Source organism: Panulirus ornatus, chromosome 68 (assembly GCF_036320965.1).
Source record: "Panulirus ornatus isolate Po-2019 chromosome 68, ASM3632096v1, whole genome shotgun sequence".
NCBI lineage: Eukaryota > Metazoa > Arthropoda > Malacostraca > Decapoda > Palinuridae > Panulirus > Panulirus ornatus.
The window spans coordinates 15,157,940-15,181,826 of NC_092291.1; the positions used below are offsets into that span (position 1 = coordinate 15,157,940).

Below are 23,887 nucleotides of genomic sequence, written 5' to 3' on the forward strand. Positions count from 1 at the left end.
CAAGGGCGTATCCCAGCAATAATACGTAAGCCACCACACCCCAACGCAACAACTCCAGGCTTTCCGTACGTCTCTGTCGTCACAACTTCACGTAAGATCAATTAAGACTCTCGCCTTAAGCCGAACGGGAGGGAATGCCTCGGGCTAAGAACATAATTTCTCCTATAATGATAACAGAACATCTATATACATCGATACATATATATATATATATATATATATATATATATATATATATATATATATATATATATATATATATATATATATATATTCGCCCAGTGGGTATACAATCTGTGGAAAATGAGCTCCTCTGGTTTCACCACAGCACTGCCAAGTAGACGCGGGCCTGGTAAGGTGCAACAGGTCGTTTCTCAATGAAAGGGAAGGGGGTAAGAGAGAGAGAGAGAGAGAGAGAGAGAGAGAGAGAGAGAGAGAGAGAGAGAGAGAGAGAGAGAGAGGTTAGACAGAGACATAAGGAGAGAGAGAAAAAAAGAATAGAGAGGAAATAGAAAATCTCTTTTACCTTAATATTTACCGTGCGTTAAGTGACGTCAGATGATCTGTTAACAATGTACTAAAAACCACAGTACATCGTTGTATGTGTGGAGACTGGCGGCTCTGTCTTCATAGAACACCAACGCAGGACGTACCACATCACCTTGTTCTAATATATATATATATATATGCACACACTTGAGCCTGTTACTTTACTTTCGAATATCCCCTCACAAGTTAGCAAAGTTACGTGTCAGTTGGTATATATATCTTGATCTAACTCAGATATACTTAATCAGACCAGCATATTGCGGTATATCGCCTATGAGGTATGCCCAGACATATGTCATTATAAAACTTATACATTAAGAAATATCGTATATCAACGCCGTATGTAAATTCCAGGCACGACATTTACAAAGACTATGCCTTGTATTTACAAACGATGATATCCAAACTCACAGAACAACCCAGTTTCTCGTCAAGGAAGTTGTACATAACCATAAAAATTTCTAAAAGGTATATACATCATGCACAACACAAAGATCGGCACTATACACTTCAAGAATTCTAAAACGAACATCATACAAATTCTTAAAGACTTACTCTGTACACAATGCAAAGAATTATATGTGTATACAATGATTTCAGAAATAAGGGAATTTGAACTTAATCTGCTAGAGGGAGGCCCAATTACAACAGGCATCAAATGGCCCACTAACCCTGAAAATTAATTAGTCCTCTAAAGCCAGTGTTAATTAGAATTATTAAAGCGGGTAATGGGAAAATCACTTACATATTAAAATATATATATATATATATATATATATATATATATATATATATATATATATATATATATATATATATATATATATATAATATATATATATATATATATATATATATATATATATATATATATATATATATATATATATATATATATATATATATATATATATATATATATATATATATATATATATATATATATATATATATATATATATATATATATATATATATATATATATATATATATATATATATATATATATATATATATATATATTCCTATGAATCGATGGGGAAATGAAACACGATAAGTTCCCAAGTGCACTTTCGTGTAATAATCACATCATCAGGGGTGATACAAGAAAGAGATATAAGTCGGTTGATATACAACGAAGAGACGTAGTTAGGACGCCATTTGCTAGACAAGTAACAAAGAACACAAAATCATAATTCATATCTTATATTCTATTAACAGATGAAAGCCTAATGCCTCAATAGATATGCATGTTAACAACATAATGTTAACTTGATAACGTATCAAAGAATTTAAACATTTAACATTATAGGTCTGACTCTCACCAATCATGAAAAAAAATAATACGTGAATGATATCATTTTTCTTCCCATTTGAACATTTTTCAAAGACTTAATGATCAAATAACAAAAACAAAAAAAAAAATCATATTCGTTCATTAAATTTTTTGGGTTTAGATTTTTCTCATTTCCCAATTCTTTTCCCAGTGGACTGGAATATTGATATTCACTATTTACTGTTAGGCTTGACACAAATTCCACCATGAAACCACGTGAGCATACAACATGATCCAGTTTAAAAAAATACTCACTAAGCTTTCATTTGTCATGCAATTATGTATCAAAGCTTTAGTGTAAAATCATGGCTATGTATTGTAAAGCGAACATATGATAATAGCATTTCAGCCTAAAATGATATTAAAATGATAGCATTATAGCATAGAATACCAGTAAAATAATTGCCTTTTACTATGAGATGCAAATTGAATGATAGCTTTTTGGTATAAGATGCTGGCAAAATAATAGCATTATAGCACAAGATGCTAGTAAAATGACAGCATTTTATCATAAGATAATGGTAGAATATTAGCCTTTGGGTATAAGGTGCTAGTGAAACAACAGCATTTTAGCATATGGCGATAGCAGCATAATAGCATTATAGCATATGATCCCAGCAAAACAATGAACAGCTTAAATTAAGAGCTGATTCGACCCCTATATCCCAACTGGCAGAGAAAAACAGAAGGTTCGATATGGGTATGAATGTTCGAAGCCTTACCGAACCCTTTCCCCTTGACAAGCAAGAGTCGATGAAACTGATACTGGATACGTCTGTTCGAAGTCATACCGAACCTTCTAACCGCTCGAAAAGAGAGAAAAAAAGGCTTGAAGAAGCTTCGATTTGATGCGTATCAAGGCTCCATATCTTCTGAAATGAACCAAGGCTTTGTCGACGATTGTACGAGAGATGTCATGAGACAGTAGTAGGATTGAATGAAGCCATGTCTGTTAACACACGATGATGTATCAGGTACACATATGTTGTTAACATACATGGCCATAACTTTTAGTATGTAATTATATGACATGTTGGTCACCAATAGAAAGCTGTGTATAGTAAACTATGACGTATAAATGATATTTCTAATTCTGGATATATATATATATATATATATATATATATATATATATATATATATATATATATATATATATATATATATATATATATATATATAAGTATAAGCATTGCCACCAATCATTAGATCCTATGTTCCTTTGAAACACGTGGATACATATTAGGAACCACAGAAACAGATCATCATACCATATTATACCTTATCAGACGTTAATATGACGATTCAAACATATCACATATCATACCATTCCTGAACAAGACTTTCTTCAAAGCGCCATCAAACACCATTACTTTGTTCGAACAACGTATGCACGTGATCTGTTTCTTGATAGATGAAGACATGGAAAATATACTATCTTAACAAAATTGTTCCGTACTACCACGCGTCAGCAACCAGCCAGCAGGCACTGAGTTGATTTGCTTTGTGATGTGATCGGTTCGCCTCGGCATCACAAACGAGTCCAATAAACCTCTTTGATACAGAGCTAAAACCGATATCTATTCTAGTATCCAGGGGTCGTGTATGACCGTCATGAAATCAGAGAATTCCAGGAGCATCAGAATCCGTCTATATATATATATATATATATATATATATATATATATATATATATATATATATATATATACATATACATATACATATATATATATATATATATATATATATATATATATATATATATATATATATATATATATATAATGCATATTCGCTATATCTCGCATTAAGAACAGAGGACTGAGCCTTAGAGGAAAAATCCTCGCTTGGCCCCTTTCTCTGTTACTTCTTTTGGAAAATGAAAAACTGGAGGGGAGGATTTCCAGCTCCCCGCTCCCTCCCCTTTTAGTCGCCTTTTACGACACGCAGGAAGCACATGGGAAGTATTCTTTCTCCCCTAACGCCAGTGATTATATATATATATATATATATATATATATATATATAACACCAGAAACTACTAACCATATCCAGGCCCCTCAGACTAATCAGTGATGTTAATGATGATAATGATAACAACAATAACAACAACAATAATAATGATAATGATGATAATAATAATAATAATAATAATAATAATAATAATAATAATAATAATAATAATAATAATAGCAACAATGACAATAAAGACTCTTCATGGAACAGCTAGCTACTCTGCCTTCCATAATTTGTGCACAGTGCCTGAGAGAGAAGATCTTTCAATCATGTCCTTTTTCTCATGCTTTGCTGAGGCAGAACAAACTAGAAACACAATTTCAGCAACAGTATAATTCTTTCTTAACTCTGGGAGACGCAATTCAAAGTTTGAGCCAAACGCACAATTAACTCCTTTGATACTATTTAAACTCTCGTGTGATTTAATCATACACTCCCTGAGCCCCTCTTAAAGGGCTCCTTCAGCTTGAAGGCAGCGAAATCCAGCTCAGGAGCAGAGAAATTACAGAGGTCTTTAAGAGCGAGGTAGTTCCTGGACGAGGATGGGTTCCTTTTCGTCCAATGATGATGATACAACCTAGCCCAAAGGTGATTTTCTTGTCCTAATATATATATATATATATATATATATATATATATATATATATATATATATATATATATATATATATATATATATATTCTTTTTCTTTCTTCTTCACGCGTCTCAGGAGAAGTCAACTCTTTATATACGATTTCACGAGACATTTCCCGTGAAAGATAAGAGAGAGAGTGACTTGTGTCTTGAGAAAGACGGACCTGGCGAAGATGGAGGCTCCTCTCTCTCTCTCTCTCTCTCTCTCTCTCTCTCTCTCTCTCTCTCTCTCTCTCTCTCTCTCTCTCAAGAGATAAGTATCTTTAGTATTATGTTTTACCTTCACTCGAGAACACGAGTGTCTCGTCTCTCTCTCTCTCTCAACTCTCTCTCTCTCTCTCTCTCTCTCTCTCTCCCGGTGGTCACAGCTTCAAACCCGGCGTGGAAATAAGACCCGGATCCCTTCGCTTTATACAAACACTCCGCTCCTCCACTGCACAAACCTCTTTCAGGCTCATGAGTCAAGATGGAGAGAGAGAGAGAGAGAGAGAGAGAGAGAGAGAGAGAGAGAGAGAGAGAGAGAGAGAGAGAGAAAGAGAGAGAGAGAGAGAGAGAGAGAGAGAGAGAGAGAGAGAGAGAGAGAGAGAGAGAGAGAGAGAGAGGATCCTCTCGGGGACAACTTTTGTCTTCGCAGGATCCTCTCCGTCCGCTTACTCGTCCCTCGTGCTGATGTAAACGGGAGAGCGGATCCTAAAAATGACAGGATGGAGCGAGTGAAGTCAGGAAGGAAGGAAGGAAGGAAGGAATGTAGGTTGGGGGATGACACAGTCTGGGTGAGGCAGGAGGCATAGCCCTGCACTGAGGGAATGTGTTGTGAGGTTAGTCTCGGCGCCGCGTGAGGTATATAGTCCATGCTAAACCCCACCGAGTTGAGGTTGGAGCACACGTAAAAATTAGAAGTCTAGTGTGTGTGTGTGTGTCGTTTACCCTCCTTGTGGCCGGACGCCCTACCCAGGGTTCGAAGCCAACCCATGGTATCTATCTATCTATCTATCTATCTATATATATATATATATATATATATATATATATATATATATATATATATATATATATATATATAGTATGCGACATGGCACGGGCGAAAATGTGCCATCAATCATGACGAATTTAGATAAAGAGAAAATCAAGATCATTAGAAAAATAATATATACAAAAGAAATTATCTTCCTCTCCTCTTATTCTAGCGAACCTTATTCTCGAAGGAAGTCAAGATTACTGAAGGAAGAAGGAACAACGAAAGAAGGAAGGAAGATTATATGTCGAGCATTCGCTAACGAAGGAAGGGAGAGGAGAATACCACAGCTTGGCTTTCGAGGAGAGCAGTGGCATCATAAAGGTCAACCATCGTGGGACTGATCTCCTCAAAGAAAACGTGGGACGCGTTAGCCACTTGTGTGCTCGTATGTCCACGCCCTTGTGGTCAGGATACAGCCATGGAGCTCATGGGAGCAGTAAGCGAAGTACGTGTGCGTGTGTGTGTGAGAGAGAGAGAGATAGATTGATAGATAGATAGATAGATAGATAGAGAGAGAGAGAGAGAGAGAGAGAGAGAGAGAGAGAGAGAGAGAGAGAGAGAGAGAGAGAGAGAGAGAGAGAGAGAGAGGAGCAGCAACACCACAGCGGACAGAGAGGAATGGCCAGAAAGAAGAGATAACAGGCGAAGTAAATAAGGCTTGAAAAACAAATCCAATTAATCTCTCTCGCAAGCGGAAGGAAGGCACATGAAGAAGCAAACCCCAGGTACGTGTAAGCAGTGTACAGACACAACGAAGAGACAGGAGGGAAAAAATATCAAAAACATAAAGTGGAAGTTCTAGGAGTAAGAGTGCAGAGAGAGAGAGAGAGAGAGAGAGAGAGAGAGAGAGAGAGAGAGAGAGAGAGAGAGAGAGAGAGAGAGAGAGAGAGAGATGAATACTAAGGGAGACTCATGCTGAAGATTAAGACGGATGAAGAGAAGGACGGGAGCCTGGGGAAGTGCTGAGGACCCCTCACATGAGGTGGTGCGGACCCCTCACATGAGGTGCTGAGAACCCTAAACAAGAGGTGCTAAGGACCCTAAACAAGAGGTGCCGAAAACCCTCAAAAGAGGTGCTGATGACCCTCACAAAAGGTGCTGAGAACCCTACACAAGAGGTGCTGAGAACCCTACACAAGAGGTGATGAGAACCCTTACAAGATGTGCTGAGGACCCTCAGAAAAGGTGCTGAGGACCTAGCAACGTGCTGAAGAACACGGCAAGTGTTGATGCTACAGAGAGCGGGCTGCAGAAACATGAACAAATATAACAGAAATGAAGATATGAAGACAGAGGAAATGGGAGAACAAAGAGAAGAAGAAAGGGAAAGTATAAGGGGAAAAAAAGTGGCAACAAAATATATATACGAAATATCAGAAATATTTATGAGAAGGATTGAGATGAAAAGGGAGGGAAAGAAAATGGGAGATCTTAAAGGAAGACAGACCAGACGGGAGGAGAGGGCAGTGAGCAAAGATGATAAATGCGATAACTGAGGCATCACCAAGAGGAGCAGGGGAAGCAACCCGATAAAGCATCTGAGGAGGGAGGAGATAAGAGATAAAGGGAAGACGAAGAGGATGTGACATATATATATATATATATATATATATATATATATATATATATATATATATATATATATATATATATATATACCAACGTGTGCTTCCCCCCTAACACATTGCTCACACCGAGAAAAGACACGGTGTATAACCCCTCTAATATATGGCCTATAATCATGAGGAAAGGTGACATATTGTTCGGCAATTAAGGCAACATAGTGCCATACTTGAGATAAAGGGTCGTGCATCGTCAGAAACTTCAGGTGCAAGACTGACTTCAACCCAGCTGTCTCGTCCGGCTTATATCAATGTCGGCAACTAAATTTTTACGATTATTTTGATATATTTACGTCCATTAAGGTGAAATTATATCAGGGGAATGTCACCACAGTGAGGCACACGGCTGGCGTAAGTGGGAGAGGGTAATCTCGATCCTGGAGACTCCTGTAATAGGAGCCATCTTTCCAGGACGATGAACGGGAGAGTTTAGGTTCCTTTTGGCCGCTTAAAACTAAATGGCGACGTTTATGTTAGATGGTGAGGGATGGGGAGGTTAGACGAGTGCCAGAATGGATGTCGAAGAGAGAGGAGGATTTAGGGTCCGAAGAGACAGGAAAGAGAGACCTCGAGGGAGGGGTTCGATAGGCGAGGACCTTAGGAAGCGAGACCTCGAGTGAGGGGTTCGATAGGCGAGGACCTTAGGAAGCGAGACCCCGAGTGAGGGGTTCGATAGGCGAGGACCTTAGGAAGCGAGACCTCGAGGGAGGGGTTCGATAGGCGAGGACCTTACGAAGCGAGACCTCGAGGGAAGAGGTTCGATAGGCGAGGACCTTAGGAAGCGAGTTTGGGCCACGACACAGGGAAGTGTCAGGAGGGGAGGGGGGAAATGTGTCAAGCATTAAAGGGAAGAAAGGTGGTGATGAGAGGCCCATGATGATGGTGGTGATTAAAGCGATGGATGATAAAAAGTGACTGGTGAGGGACAAGTGTCGGGCTAGTAGGGGGAGAGGGTGCGTGTGGAGGTTGTGGAGAATGATGACGAGGAAGAGTGACTGTGACGTGTGTTAAGAGGAGGAAATACACAGGTCTTCTGAAGACAAGACACTGATGGGAGACTTCGCCTGAGGTGTGGCAAGAGTGGGTAAGGATGAAAGGATATTAACGCATTGAGGATTAAGTGAAACAGCCGCTGCATGGTGACAGTAATGGAGGTTATGGCTCACCTTCACCTAATGTCTTCCAGGGAGTTCCTCCGCCACCCGGTATACCATAGTCAGGGTACGAGGGAGAAGCCAACCCATTAGGAGGAAAAAATGTAGGGGCTGAAACGTAAAGACACCAGGCTAGTTCCGCAGGGACCAGCGATGTCTCTGGTGCTTCTGGCCCCTCTAAATGAAGCCCGTGTCCGAGATAGATAGATAGATAGGTAAAGAGAGAGAGAGAGAGAGAGAGAGAGAGAGAGAGAGAGAGAGAGAGAGAGAGAGAGAGAGAGAGAGAGAGAGAGAGAGAGAGAGAGCGTACTCCAGCAATCAAGAGAAGCAATGAGCGGTACATGTAAACCCTACCTTCCATCTCTCTCTCTCTCTCTCTCTCTCTCTCTCTCTCTCTCTCTCTCTCTCTCTCTCTCTCTCTCTCTCTCTCAACCATCGGATCCTTCTTCACAGATTGCCAGGGATACAGATGGCCCAATACATGAGCTGCCTTACTAAACGACTGTCGTCTGTCCATAGATATAGACAAATTTCCCCGCATTTCCACCACCCTTTCCCCCGCACCCCTCGCCTCAGATAAGGGCAAGCTGATATACAGTCTCCATAGTTCATCTTGAGGCCTATGAAGCCCTACTCTCTACGTGCATCGTGTCAGGAAACAAACTGAATTAAGAGCAGAACTCAAACAAAAGATGCTTTATCGTAGCAGTGGAAACATTAATGGTGGTTTAAATAATTATTTTGAAAGAGAAAAGTCCCTTTAAGTAGCAGATTCTCCGAGCAAGGAGAACACAGATGTCGGATTAGAAAATACTGGACCATTTGCCGCTTCAGCTGGGATAATTAGATTCATAATTAGTCTTGTAAAATAGGTTAATGAGAATGAAGAACGAAACAGCCCCGAAAGTGGTTTCCTGATGTGCAAAAAATTTACAAGATACAGATTGTAAAACCTTGGGATATCTTTTTTTGTCAGGTGAGTTTGCACGAGGTAAGGCGAAGAACACACGAATATATATCAGAAGAAACAGAAATAGGAACGACGTTTAGTGAGAACTTAGAAAATAGATAGATATAGACTAAATAAGAAAATAGATACATATAGACCATACGACAAAAGAGACTAGCAATGATAGCCAATAAGCTGGTGAGTTCCTGCTAGATCTCTCTCTCTCTCTCTCTCTCTCTCTCTCTCTCTCTCTCTCTCTCTCTCTCTCTCTCTCTCTCTCTCTCTCTCTCTCTCTCTCTCCATTCCCTAAGCTGAGGTGATTGCGGTAGTTGAATCTCTTTGTTACAGGATCAGAAAAATGACAGATTCTTCTAGGACGAGAAGGTCGTCAATTTCCTTTCCGTCTATTGCTGATGATTCACACTTGGCGGGAACCTCTTGCAGGCTCAGTCCGGTAACTCTCTCTCTCTCTCTCTCTCTCTCTCTCTCTCTCTCTCTCTCTCTCTCTCTCTCTCTCTCTCTCTCTCTCCCTCAAATGGCGTCCTAGCTACGTCTCTTTGTTGTATATCAACTGACTCATATTTCTTTCTTGTATCTCCCCTGATGATGTGATTATTACACGAAAGTGCACTAGGGAACTTATCATGTTTCATTTCCCCGTGGACTCATAGGAATATATATATATATATATATATATATATATATATATATATATATATTTTTTTTTTCAAACTATTTGCCATTTCCCGCGTTAGCGAGGTAGCGTTAAGAACAGAGGACTGGGCCTTTGGGGAAATATCCTCACCTAGCCCCCTTCTCTGTTCCTTCTTTTGGAAAATTAAAAAAAGAAAAAAAAAAAGAAGGACTACTGTATATTCACTGTTTACTACCTATTCAAAAAAAAAAAAATCTTTTCCATTTTTTTTATGTTACACTTCACACTACTGGGGAAATTTATATATCAAATTCACACTGTTTGTTCGCGACTTTTACCTCAGAATATTCTACAATGGTACACCGTTTCCTCCAAGTATTGGACATCGCCAGGTGATCCAGAAATAAACTTGAAAAACTATCGTGAAAACTTGACGAGTTTTCTCGCGTTTTAAGGTATCTTGAAACATATATGGATGAAAATTCTCCCATGAACGCGAAGGAAATTTCCAACATGTATATTCCAAGGCCCATAGCAAGCATACCTTGGTCAGTTATCATCATCTCTCTGGAATGAATCTTTTGGAATGCGAAGAATATCTATGAATCTCTCTGCTTTCCAGTATAACCCATCATCCATCACTCATCATAAGTAGTGAGTATAACCCATCATCCATCACTCATAAGTAGTGAGTATAACCCATCATCCATCACTCATAAGTGAGGACAGAGGACAGCTGTAAACCCTTCACATTCTGTAACCACAACTGACTGTAACTGTGACAACATTGAAAATGAAACTGTAACCTTTTACTCACTCTGACCTCATCACAGTACCCAGTTACCTTTCCAAACTTGAACATTCCATAACTCGAATTACTTTTCAAAACTCGATTTACTTTCAGTCATATAGATTGGTTTTACCGAGTGACACGTCCTTCTATTAAAAGAATCTCTGGTTTGTATTAGTAGCACTGAATCCAAACAGCAACAGACGATTGGGGTCACAAACGAGGCTGTTTGTGACAGCGGATGAGTACAAAAACTCATGAATAAATGTCGTGGGATTAGAAAAAATATGTAGATATTTCAAAGACGAAGACATGCAAATTTATTTTATAACTAAGGAGGCGCAGATAATATCAGTCGTGGATCTGATGCAAAATAACTGCCGAACCTATACCTAAGTGTATCTATGATACTGCTTTCCACGGGAAAAGAAAAAGACGAAGACTGAGAGAAAACGGGGTAATACTTAAATCAGGGGCGTCTGAAGGAGAGTGCCTCAAGCCAAACTCTGCCAAAAGCTTTATAGAGATGTCCAGGACAAATAGAAATACTTCGCCAAAGTTTTCAAGAACAGAGTTAAGATTTTGAGTGATGGGGATAAAAAGATCTTGAATGGAGCGAGCGTCCAAGCTGGAAGCCCATTGTGTGTGTGTGTGTGTGTGTGTGTGTGTGTGTGTGTGTGTGTGTGTACCCTGGTCCTACTCCTTAGCTGTACAGTGATGGAGGAGTTTTGTCTTTTTCGTAACGACTGGATCGAGTCTACAGGCTAGGGAGATGAGGCATTTTAGCTTGTGGCTGGAGGAATGAGAGTGATCATGCAATATACAGAAACTGTCTATATACCAACAAGTCTTCAAGACATGGGAAAGCACCAGTGCATGACGAAGGTCTAAGAAGCTCAAGAAGGGCTAGTGGAAGTGTACGAAGTTAAAAAGGATCATTTCTTTTGAGCTAAAAGCTATACGGATGGACCCTACCAGAGAGAAGCTGGGTTGGGATCAAGGTGTGTCTGAGAAATGACAGTGCACTAAGAGCATATGATTCTAGGGACGGCATAAGAGGAGGGGGTATAAGAGGGTTCCTGGGATATGTGCAGCTCATTGCCTCGGTCAAAAAAGGTGGGATTCCATGGAAACATGGAATCCAGGAGATGAGCCATATCCTGAGATGCTTCTGCAGCGGTGAGGTTATGACTTGTGAGAGTGGCAAGGTAAAGAAAGTAAGACAAGATGTGATGAAATCATTGAGCTAAAGAACGAAATTTTCCTGTTCCTTTTCACCAAGTATAAAGGGACTATGCTTTTCGAGTGCTTGCTTTTCTCTCTCCCCCCTGAGTTGTTGGTGTGTTTTATTCCTGGCTTCATACTGTACACAGTTTCTCGCATGTCTGGAATGGAATTTACAATTCTGTTGTTTTGCGTGAGGCTCCCCCGCGCTTTCTGACTCAGTAACGAAAGAGGCTGAAGCCAAAGAACAAGAGGAAAGATTTAGCTAATACACAGTGAGGAATGAATACCTCCAAGCCAATCGTATAAGTTCCAGCTACATTTTTTTTGACAGAAGAGGAGGTATAGCTGACAAGGTTGCAGGGATAGTGACTGAAGAGGATTCGTGCACTCCATCCTAACGCCCCTTGACAGTGGTTACAGATGGCGTGGGATTTTAGCCCTCCATGTTTCACTATTAAGTGGTCGGGGACAATGGTGCGCAATCCAGGGAGTAATGAGAAGATCAGAGAGGCTAAAGCACAGTTGATGATCAGAAGGCTAACGTGAGAGATGAAGGGACGCCAAAGGGGATTTATTCCATCCCAAGTACAATCAGGAATGGAGAATCAGACGAACGGACAAGCTGCAAAGAGTGCGAATGCGTGGAAGCACTTTTTCCCCTCAGTTCCTGCTGGATCACTGAGAAAAGCGTGGCTCTAATGACGAAAGAAACTCATCCCCTGGCGCGTTATTATTGTCTCCATCAACTCTCATTTCTGCTCTGATGGTGAAGTAATTCATCCCGCGGGAGACTCGGAAACATCAGGAGGATGAGACAAACTATCCGGGGCAACTCGGCCTAAGCAATAGATCTTGAGTCAAGAGGCAATATATGTATCCTCGAGGTGAAAAGTCAGAGGATCTTAATTACTCTGTACATCGGGAGCGTCAGTCGCCCAGAAGTTATTGAAGATCCATGGTTAAGGTTTAGATTACTGTGTGTGTGTGTGTGTGTGTGTGTGTGTGTGTGTGTGTGTGTGTGTGTGTGTGTGTTGGGAGTGATGCAGAAGCGCTCCCTAGATGGACATACCTGAAATTTCCCTTTGTTGTCTTAAAACCATCAGCAACGATTGATTATACGACCCTATGAATACACTGATACGACCCTTTTTTTTAAGCACGATGATGCGACTCTTGATCACGATCATACGACCTTTCGAACACGATGGTACGACCCTTGATCACGATGGTACGACCACTGAACACGATGGTACGACCACTGAACACGATGGTACGACCACTGAACACGATGGTACGACCACTGAACACGATGGTACGACCACTGAACATGATGGTGCGAGCCTTGAGCACGATGGTGCGAGCCTTGGGTATGACGAAGTAGCCTTTGACAAATCAAAGTACCTTTGTGGTCGAGAAGGTAACAGAGTAAAGAGGTTAATCAGGTGTCCATGATGACTGCTGCTAATTATATATGATCATATAATGAGCGCTGATAATTATATATGATCATATAATGAGCGCTGATAATTATATATGATCATATAATGTGTACTGATAAAATTTATAATAATATAATGACTACTGCTAATTATATGTATTCGTTTAATGACTGCTGCTAATCAATCAAATAATAAGTGCTGCTAATTACATGCAATCATATAATGAGCGGTGCCTCTATGGCGATTTATTTGTATTACTTCCATCGACGTATATGAAAGTATCAATAAAACACTGCCTTTACCTTTGACGTTTAGTGTTTTTGAAGTTTTCAAAATGCGCCTGTGAGTACACTGGCTTTCATTCTAAACTGTGAGTGGCGAAGGATTGTATAGATAAGGTGGATTTCTCTGTAAACACCGGACGTGTTCCTCAGTTTTTAATTCTTAAAAGTCTGCAAAATGGTATTCCTATTTTCTACTCTACTGGAACACAAGGTTCTCAGAGTATGATGAAGTTTAATGGAAGTTGGAAGGCTCTTATAACTGGTTTCGAATCATTTAGCCAACACGTTTGTCAGTAGGGGAGATTAGGTTGTCTAGGGTCCTTGCAAACCATATAATGAGAAAGATCAGGAAGGGATAAAGGGTGTGTTTTCTCATTTCAGGGAAAACTGAGAGTCAATAAGGGAGAAGAGATCGTCAGGTATCCAATTTCTTCCTCAACTTCTAACCCCAGTTTAATCACGGGTGTACACTCGAGGCCTGAGATTGTGTTGCCAGTCTTTTGTACCATTCCTGACCAACGGTGATTGTGTCAATAGTTAAATCGTTTGTTGGTTTACAAACACACACACACACACACACACACACACACACACACACACACACACACACACACACACACAAAATCATCCTAAAACTTGTGGTAAAATGTTACGTACACCAATGCAACTTTCTTATGCAAACTGAGTAACCTTGAAAATTCTCGGTTCTTCGTCCTCCTGCGTCACTCCCTCACGTTCCTCGCCACAGATTTCTTCCTTCCACCACGTCCCTCGCTTGTCAGCTCGTCAGGGAAGATGACATCCTGTCTCCTTGTCCCAGACATCTTACCCGAGATATTCATGTGGAACTCAGTTTTATCATGCGAAGCCAGTGGCCACGGCAACCAAACTTTTCCCCTCGTGTAAAACTCTTCCTAAGGATAATACTTTCTTCAACATATCATAATAGATCTCTCTTACAGAGGCTGGTAATCTGAAGTTATTTTGGACAGCTGGCTGCCTGGTAATTTGAAGTTATTTTAGACAGCTGATTGCCTGGTAATTTGAAGTTGTTTGAGCCGGGCTGACTGCTTGGTAATTTGAAGTTATATTGACCAGGTAAACTAACTACGTGATATCATCGTGATTTTTATCTCTTGCGAACATTTTTCAATCTCTCCTGCTGCTCATTTTTAGTCGTTTGTCCTCCGTTACACCTCCTTCGCTTCTTATTGCGCTCTTTTAGACTCGCTGTCGCCTCTCATTTCCTTATAAATTCTTTGGAATATTTCTTTTCTCCTCCTCCTTATCCATAGCTGGTCCGACACGCTCCTCTCTTACTAAGGCTCTCGTCCTCCTAGATACGACTCGTCTCTATATACTTCAACCCTGGGCGCATCAGTAGTTTGTGAAACTCTTGAATCACTGCACCAAGAAGACATGCCGGTGGGGCGCGCGCGTCTTGGGGCGTTTTCGACGGTCACAGAGAATACAACTGTTATACCAACATCATTTACCTTCCCTGTGTCGTCTTCTTCTTAGGAGTTACCCTCGAACATCGCTCGACAGCTAAATCTCTGAACGGCACCTGCAGCGATAGCAACAGCGTCGTCTCCAACACCAGCGATACCTTCAGAAGACGCGAAGGTAGTGGTCACAGGGAACATTCTTCAGGGGAGAGCATGCACCGTGTCATGACGGCAGAAGTTTGCTGTGACGCCGTCGCCTAAGTTGATTCATTACTGGTGGTCTGCAACATACTTGGCAAGCAGGAGGCCCGGCTTGGGATCATCTCTGTTAATGTCTTCATGGTAGAAATGGTGCTTCGAATCATTTCCTTTTCTTGTCTATTTAACGAAGTGACTTATTGATACCAATATGGGAAATTGACGTTATATATATATATATATATATATATATATATATATATATATATATATATATATATATATATATATATATATATATATTCTAACAACTCTGGTGTCGAAATATTAAATTTTCCTGTGTAGGGCTCTGTTTACTCCATGATAGGCAGCTAACACTCATGAAAAGCATTGAGGCAAATCATGAAATCTTCTTGTACAGCTAAGATATATGAGCCACACTGTTTCCTCGTACACCTCACTATTCCAGATCATCAGACTGAATGCCTGGCAATTTCCAACTGATACAGAAAACGTACATATTTTTCAGAATTTCTTGGGCGTTTTCAAGACAATTTCAGAAAGAAGTCGAGAGAGAAGACATCTTTCAACTTCAAGTATTCAGTAAAATCTTCGTCTTAACTTAATCATAACTCTTGGAAGGATATCATATGAAGCAATTTTCTATTCTACAAATATACATAATTCTGTGGGAAATATTATTCTTGATGTTACTTTATGGACAGCAATGGATAGATATATATATATTTCTTTTTAAAGTATGATGCTTTCTCATTTTCAGAAGTCTTGCAAAATATCAATTATTTCCTTTTCTTGACCTGAAGTAATGTTCCTGTTTTTAAGATGACCCTAAGTGATGTTTTCATCTTTAAGACGGTCTCTCGTCTTGATTCTAACTTCAAGACGACCTCAGGTAATGTTATTCTAACCTGAAAACGACTTGGTGTAATATTTCTAGCCTTAAGACGACCCTCACTTCCTTTCTCAAGTGTTGAAGACGACCTCAGGCAGTGTGTCTGTCTTCCTCAGTGACCAAGCTGGTGGGGAGCGGCCCTGTGGAGTTTGAGAGCCCCGAGTACCTGGTGGAGGCGAGAGAGAACACCAGAACACCCCTACACCTCGTCCAGCTCACAGCCAGGACCCAGCCACAAGGTACGTAGGCACTGTTTTGGACACCGCCACTGGCACTGCTCCAGGTACAGGGTAGACAATACTTCTGTTTCTATTCCTGGCACTGCAGCTGCAAACACTGCTTCTGGTAGAAGAGTTTAAGCACTTGGCACTTCTCCCGATACAAGGCAGGTACTGCTTTTGTCACTGTTCCAGATAAAAGATGGGCAATGCCCCTGGTACTGACGTGATTAAAAAGAGGTATAACGTTCCTGGTATTGCCCGTGGTACAAGGTTACTGGAACGAGGAAGGATCTCTTCCCGGCAGTGCTTCCAGTTATACTCTTGGTAACAAGGTACGAAAAAGAAAAAGAATATCTTCAGGTATGTCTCTTCGTACGATGTAATTCTCTCTCTCTCTCTCTCTCTCTCTCTCTCTCTCTCTCTCTCTCTCTCTCTCTCTCTCTCTCTATCTATCTATCTATCTATCTTATCTATCTATCTATCTATCTATCTTTCTATCCATCTCTATCTATCCATCTATCTATCTATCTCTCTCTCTTTCTAACCGTTTCCTACAACAGAGCAGCGTGCTGCACGCCCACCCCGAGGTCTTATATAATATCTGGCCTCCAGCATAGCTCACAAACTCCCTCCCCGCCACACCGAACAGTAACATTACAATTTACAAAGTTACGTGTTGTTTATACCCAGAAACTTTGCATGTATATTTTTTGGCTGTGAGTACTCTAGAGATACTTTGTATTCATACGACACACTAAAATCCCAATTAGAAGTTTTAGAACAAGCGTTCTAGTGTGTTTAAAGTGAATACCACTGGTAGCATTGCGTTACATATCTTGTAGTTCCTTTAGAAGAATCATGGGAGTGCAATTGTTAGGGATGGAAGAGGAGACGTATAGCAATGTATGGGAGTGACAGCAGTCAGGGATGGTAGTGGATAGGCATGGTAATGCATGGGGGATGATGGTAGCCAGAGATAATAGTAGATAGGCATGGTAATGCATGGGGGATGATGGTAGCCAGGGATGGTAGTAGATGGGTATAACCATGTATGGGAATGGTGGTAACTTATAGTAACGATGGTGGGGATGTATAGCAGTGTATGGGAGTGACAGTCATCGTTATGGTACCAGAGAGAGGCACACATCAACGTATGGTACTAACAGTACAGGGGAACCACACATAAGACAAGGAGGGAGAGATCATTAGACCCTAGGGAGTGCTATGACGCAGTTAACAAGAAACAGACAGACATGAATAGGAAGATAGATGAAGAAAAGAATTGACAGATAGAAAAATATATATATAAAAAAAAGGAAGTCATACAGAGATATATTGAGAAAGCCAAACCAGCTAAAACTTAGTATAAAGCAATGTAACACTGCTGCTTCATCTGCTCTCTCTCTCTCTCTCTCTCTCTCTCTCTCTCTCTCTCTCTCTCTCTCTCTCTCTCTCTCTCTCTTCCAAATTACCACTAAATCTCTGGGGAGATATGACCAGTCCTGTTATAAACTGGATATTCGGATATTCGTCGAGGACACTCACGACTTTATTGCATGATAAACGCTACTTTATTCCGTATAGATCTTAGTATTCAATTTACATACATGAATATATTTTTCATACTATTCGCCATTTCCCGCCTTAGCGAGGTAGCGCTAAGAACAGAGGACTGAGACTTTGAGGGAAATCCTCACTTGGCCCCCTTATCTGTTCCTTCTTCTGAAAAATTAAAAACGAGAGGGGAGGATTTCCAGCCCGCTGCCATCTCCCCTTGTAGTCGCATTCCACGACACGCAGGGAATACGTGGGAAGTATTCTTTCTCCCCTGTCCCCAGGGATGATATATATATATATATATATATATATATATATATATATATATATATATATATATATATATATATATATATATATATTCCATTGAGCCCACGGGGAAATGGAACACGATAAGTTCCCAAGTGCACTTCCGTGTAATGATCACATCATCAGGTGAGATACAAGAAATATAACATACTGAGAAAATCTTTGGTGCACTGGTCAGTAATGTTGAACGATGTGCAATAATGATGCCTCGCAGAGAAACATAAGTCATCACTTTTCTTCGAAGTTATGCTTAGACGTAAGTGCGTTTTGACACCTATGAATTCTACATTGTTTACAGGAGTATAATCTTTAGATATTATGAACATTATATAATACTATAGTGAGGATATATAGCCACATTTTGAGATATTACAACACTGGGATGTATAACAATATAGGAGTTATTTCATCACCCTCGATTACGTGATTGTAGAGTTTTACGTCTGGTATACACCCCATCTTATGTCCTCTAGCCCTTGGGACACTGGCCACACAGGATATAATGTTATACTAATCAAGCCACACGTCAGGTTCGCGAGGGAAACTTGGAGATAACTGAATAAACTGGTAAGAGGAAGCCAGTCTCCAGGAAACGTGGTCTTCCATTGCAAGAGGCTCAGGGAACATCCCGTATGTGAGTGAGCAAGAATGAGCATTCCAAAGAGCGTTTTAAGATGAGGTTGAAGGAGGTTGTCTGTAGAGTCTGAGAGACTGTGTGAAGGTGGTAGATCCAGGTCGTAGATGAACAGACGGGGGCATGAGGAGGGCATGTGAGGCCAAACCTGGTAGTGAGAGAGAGGGTTATGTGTAGGGGGTGAGAGCGCTTGCGTGAGTAGCCAGCTCTCGGGAGCAAAAACCAAAGTAATACCTATAGAAGAGGGAAAGTCAACCAGCATTGCGACGTAGGGCAAAAGAGTCAAGTTTCGAAGGTCTATATTCATCACCTTCTTCCGTAAGGGGAAGAAAACGTTGACAACAGATTAAGTCACGTTGCTAAAATGAAAGGCCAAATAGATATATAAAAGACCACTATATCAAAGACAGAACAATGGTTATCCAATATGTACGTCCTGTTCGGCTGAAAAACATGCCGGTCAGGAGTTACCAGTTCTGTGCCACACTTTGCCTTCAACATTTTACCCACAAACGTTTCCTCTCCATCAAATATGTACATTCTTTTTCCTTTCCTTTATTTGACGGAAATGTTCGTTGAAGCGTAAGGAAAAATAATCATGTCAAAATAACATGAAAACGTTCTCAAAGGATTTCCTGTGATCTTTAAGCAAACTTCTAACTCTGTTTCCCCAACGTTTCATCCAACCCAAACACCAGAAGGACACAGGTTTTATGAATGAATAAGCAAGAATGTTGAATGTGTTTGCGGCCATTTAAACGCATGGCTGGCTGGCTGTCATGTGCGTGACCTCCTGTGAGAGAAGGCAAAGCCAGTGGACTCTAAATGAATTCGTTCGTTGTGTGTAGCAAGGCAGGAACATGGAGGGGTGGTGCTGGTGCCTCTTGCTGTATACGGCTGCGAAAAAAAAATATTCTCCCGCTGGGGAAAAAATATGTATAAACGGGTTAGGGTGTGTGCGGGAGTGTGTGTGGAGGGAGGTTAAAGAGTGAGGGCGTGAAAGATGTGCGCGCGTGTGTGTGTGAGGAAGGTTAGTGACTGTGGTGGTGATGAGTTTAAAGAATGGGGATGTAGGGAGTTACAATGTCTAGAAGAGTGAGAGGGTGTGATGAGGGAGGCAAGGGCATGTGGAAGATGAAGGGTGAGCGTGTGTGTGTGAGGGTGGGTGTGTGAGTGTGTGTGTTGATGGTGAGGGTGTACAGAGTGAGGATGTGACGAAGGTGAGATTTTCTGTGGTGGACGAAGAAGTGTGTTGCAGGATATATGTTGAGGGCGTATGGAGGGTGAGGGTGTCGGAAAGGGTCAGATCATGTGGAGGAGGAAGGTGTGTGTGGCTTGTGGGTGAGGCTGTGGGCGTATGGGTGGCATACCTGAACAAATTTCACCTCGAGGAAAAAAAACACGAAACTTCCCCTGTCCTTGAAAGCCAGAAATAAAAGCAAATATATCGTAAGCTTCAGTAAAAACGAACTGGAAACCATAATTTCCTATTCCTTTGCATCAAAGGTACTTTTAATCAGAATAATTTGACGGTGAATTGAGTGTTCGAAACGTCAAATCGTTGGGGGTAAAAAGAATACATAAAAGAATGAGGACAATTTATCATTGTACTCGGGGAAGCAATCTTTTCCGATAATGCTCATCCAGGGAACAAAAAGAGCAGAGTTGACAGCACATCCTTCTGCCCACCGGCTATACACCGTCCTTCCGCTAACAAAAGCCAGTTCTCAGAGGAAGATACTCTGGAACCCTCTAACACATCAAGTAGGTGGTATAGGCAACCACTGACCAGGGAGACTGCTAACAAATACTACCCTCCTGGGTATCGGGGGTGGTAGTGACAGCATCGCACTGAACCAGCATTTGAGTGGCTGTGAAGATGCGCGCCTTTAGCCCAGGTGGATGTCTTTTCACCTCCTGCCTCACCCACACGAGGACTGCATAACCCTCGCCAGTACGTAAATCACAAGACTTGTCTTTCGTAACCCTAAATTCTCCTGCGGTGAGCGGTGATGGCTACGAAACCAACCCCGCCTCTTTTTTTTTCTTTTTTTGGCCAGATCTCTCTTCGCACGGGCTGTCGTCTGTACTCTCTCCGATTAGACTGTGGGAATGATAACCTCAACCACTCTCTCTCTCTCTTTCTCTCTCTAAACCTACGTTGCCATACATGACGTAGATCAATTTGCTGATCTCCTTTCCTCCAGATCCTTACAGGATGAAGGTCACCCATCACTGACTTTCCTGAATGAGGTTGTTTATCTAAAAGGACGTCACCGTCTGCGTGAGTGACGACTTTAGGACCTCCAACTTCAAGAGATTGAAAAGGATTAATTCCGAGTTTCATCGAGGCGGTTTGAATGGACCAAGTTGAGGAGGATATAGCTTCAATGGAAGGGCTAAGTGAATACATCTCCCGTGAAGAAAGATACAGAAGTTCCACAGGAAACTGGAAGTCATTTTGTGTCAAGATTAATTTTTGACAGAGGAAGAAATGTGTGTGTGTGTGTGTGTGTGTGTGTGTGTGTGTGTGTGTGTGTGTGTGTGTTACTGTAAGTAGGATTTTGCCTTCTACTTTAGCTGTATGAGGTAGTGAGGCCTAAACGTTGCCTCATATCTCATTAATGTGTGGAAGTGAGACCTGAATATTGCTTTTCACCACATCATCGTGTAGCAGCGTGACCTGCACGGGAACTGTAAATATGAAGAATTAAAAGAAGCGAAAAGTTACAGTGAAAGTTGACTTTTCCTGATTCACTGCCACAAGTGAAGACGCGAGTGATGATACGACGGTAAAGATATAAATGATTGAGTTGATACGCTACGGTTCCCCAACCTCCCAGAGAGAGGATTGTATCACTCTTAATCAACTTAGACAACTTTCTTGACCTCCTATGGACGCCGTGATCCTTAGCGTTTGTCTGAGAAGAATGGAGCAATCAACACCCTCTCCCTTCCACAGTAAAACTCTGGTGGAAACTAATACTGGAAACTGAGGGAGTGAGGGGGGGAGAAAGGTGGATTGAATTCCATAGATTCCGGTCTAGTGCTGGAGCATCCGCCGCTACTGGCAGTGTGGCCCCAGGTGTTGGGGGAGGTGTTGGCCAAATAGCCCTCGAGGGCAAGCACTTCCAGCGAGGAGGAGGTGTTATCCAGCACGCCTGAATCTTTTGGAATATTGAACACTTTCAGGTTCCACTCGATGGCAGATGAGCCCAAGCAAGACCTAGTGACTTGAAAGGAATACTTTTGTTTCGAAATTTGTGAACGAAAACTTCAGTAGTCTAAAGTGGAAATAGAAAACTAGCTAAACTTCTTTCGGTAAAAGGTATCGTGGGGAAACTAAAAGCAGAAGTTAGGAATTTATTCTTCTCAACTAGTTTCGACAATGTGTCCTGAAGAAGGCGTTGCCGAAACTAGTTGGGAAGGATAAATGCCAAAGTCCTGTTTTCAATTTTCCACACTACCTTTTACATACATAACAACGACCTTTGAGCACAACGGTTCCACCCATGAGCACCACAGTGCCACCCTTGAGCGGAAAGGTATGACCTTTGAGCCCCTAAGGCACGACTCTTGAGTGAGATGGACTTATCTTTAACCTAACACCAGCAAAGCAGGTCAAAGACCTTGCTTATATACCTAATAATCGAGTCTAGCGCCAATGCCAGGCGGAGACTTGGCCTGTGCCACACGGGGAACTAGCCACTCTAACAACATTGATGATCTGGGTTACCAGACGTAGCGAACCAAGGCCCAGCGACCACGTTGGTCGTTCTCGAGACGTAGCAAACCAAGGCCCAGCGACCACGTTGATCGTTGTCGAGACGTAGCGAACCAAGGCCCAGCGACCGTGTTGGTCGTTCTCGAGACTTGCCCTTCGAACCAACAGCACTTCTCTCTAACACAGTCTGTCTACAGAGACCAAGGGAACATTTTAGGCTTCGGGAGGAGAGGATACCTTGCGAACATGAACACTCCAGCACAGCCCAGTGGGCCAACAGAGGAGAGGGTTCCATCTGCTCGCTCTGGCATGACCTGTGATCGAGACCTTCTCGATGGGCGCTCAAGCCTCGGCCAGCGTTTTAGGCTTCGAATTCGATGAATTCCCGCAGGGAGAAATTACACGGCGTTAACTGCTGCAGTTAGTTTAAAAGGATTTGATTGGGTAGCCCACGGAAGGGAGTTGTTGGGAATGGCTAGTACTTTGTGAAAGTAATTGGCCTTTTCATGTCAGGGTTAAACGACCCCAACTAGACAGGATTGCCTGACAAGCGTTTACGTGGGTGTGGGTGTGTGTGTGTGTGTGTGTGTGTATTGTACACCTTTCTCTTTCTCAGCCTCGCTGCGACTGGACCAACTGACCCTCATTAATCTTTCATCCCTTTTGTGCTGCTCCCATTAAAATCCTTTTACGTGAATATCAAACATTAAAAAGTCTTGCAAGTTCCTCCGGCGTCGGACAGAATTTTGCCTTTCACTATTAGGGAGCAGAATGTACTCTCGGTGTCTCTGCAAAGAGATATATCTCACTGCCATTTGTGTCATGATTGTATTCAGAGAAGAATACGAACGTGAGGATATTCTAAGTGAACGAGCTGTTAAAGATTCATTTCTATGTTTAGATGTAACCTCTTCCACCACTTTCCTCCTCTGTAATGGAAGACTAACATTAGTCTCAATTATTTCAGGCATGAGAGGGAAAATTTGGCGAGAAAAAGTAGAGATGTGGGGAGTGCGTCTACACCCTTAACGATTTATGGAACCTAATTAGAAAACTTGAAGATTACTTATAACCTCAATTTAACTTCTTCAGGGAAAACAAGTTCTGGTAATCAGAGCCGGAGGCTGTGGCCACCTCACGCACATACCAAGTAGTAGTGTGTGTAGCGTCCTCACAACAACATCAACCCCTCACCTACGACCACCA

At 41.4% G+C, this 23,887-nt stretch overlaps 1 protein-coding gene across 1 annotated transcript in view; it reads left to right on the forward strand.

Annotated features, from left to right (window-relative positions):
- LOC139747350 (protocadherin Fat 3-like) overlaps positions 1-23,887 on the forward strand; it is a 269,421-nt gene that overhangs the window by 239,030 nt on the left and 6,504 nt on the right. The window contains exon 3 of the mRNA XM_071659558.1: positions 16,353-16,475. Coding sequence (XP_071515659.1) covers positions 16,353-16,475 — 123 coding nt within the window. The remainder of the gene's footprint in view (positions 1-16,352; positions 16,476-23,887) is intronic.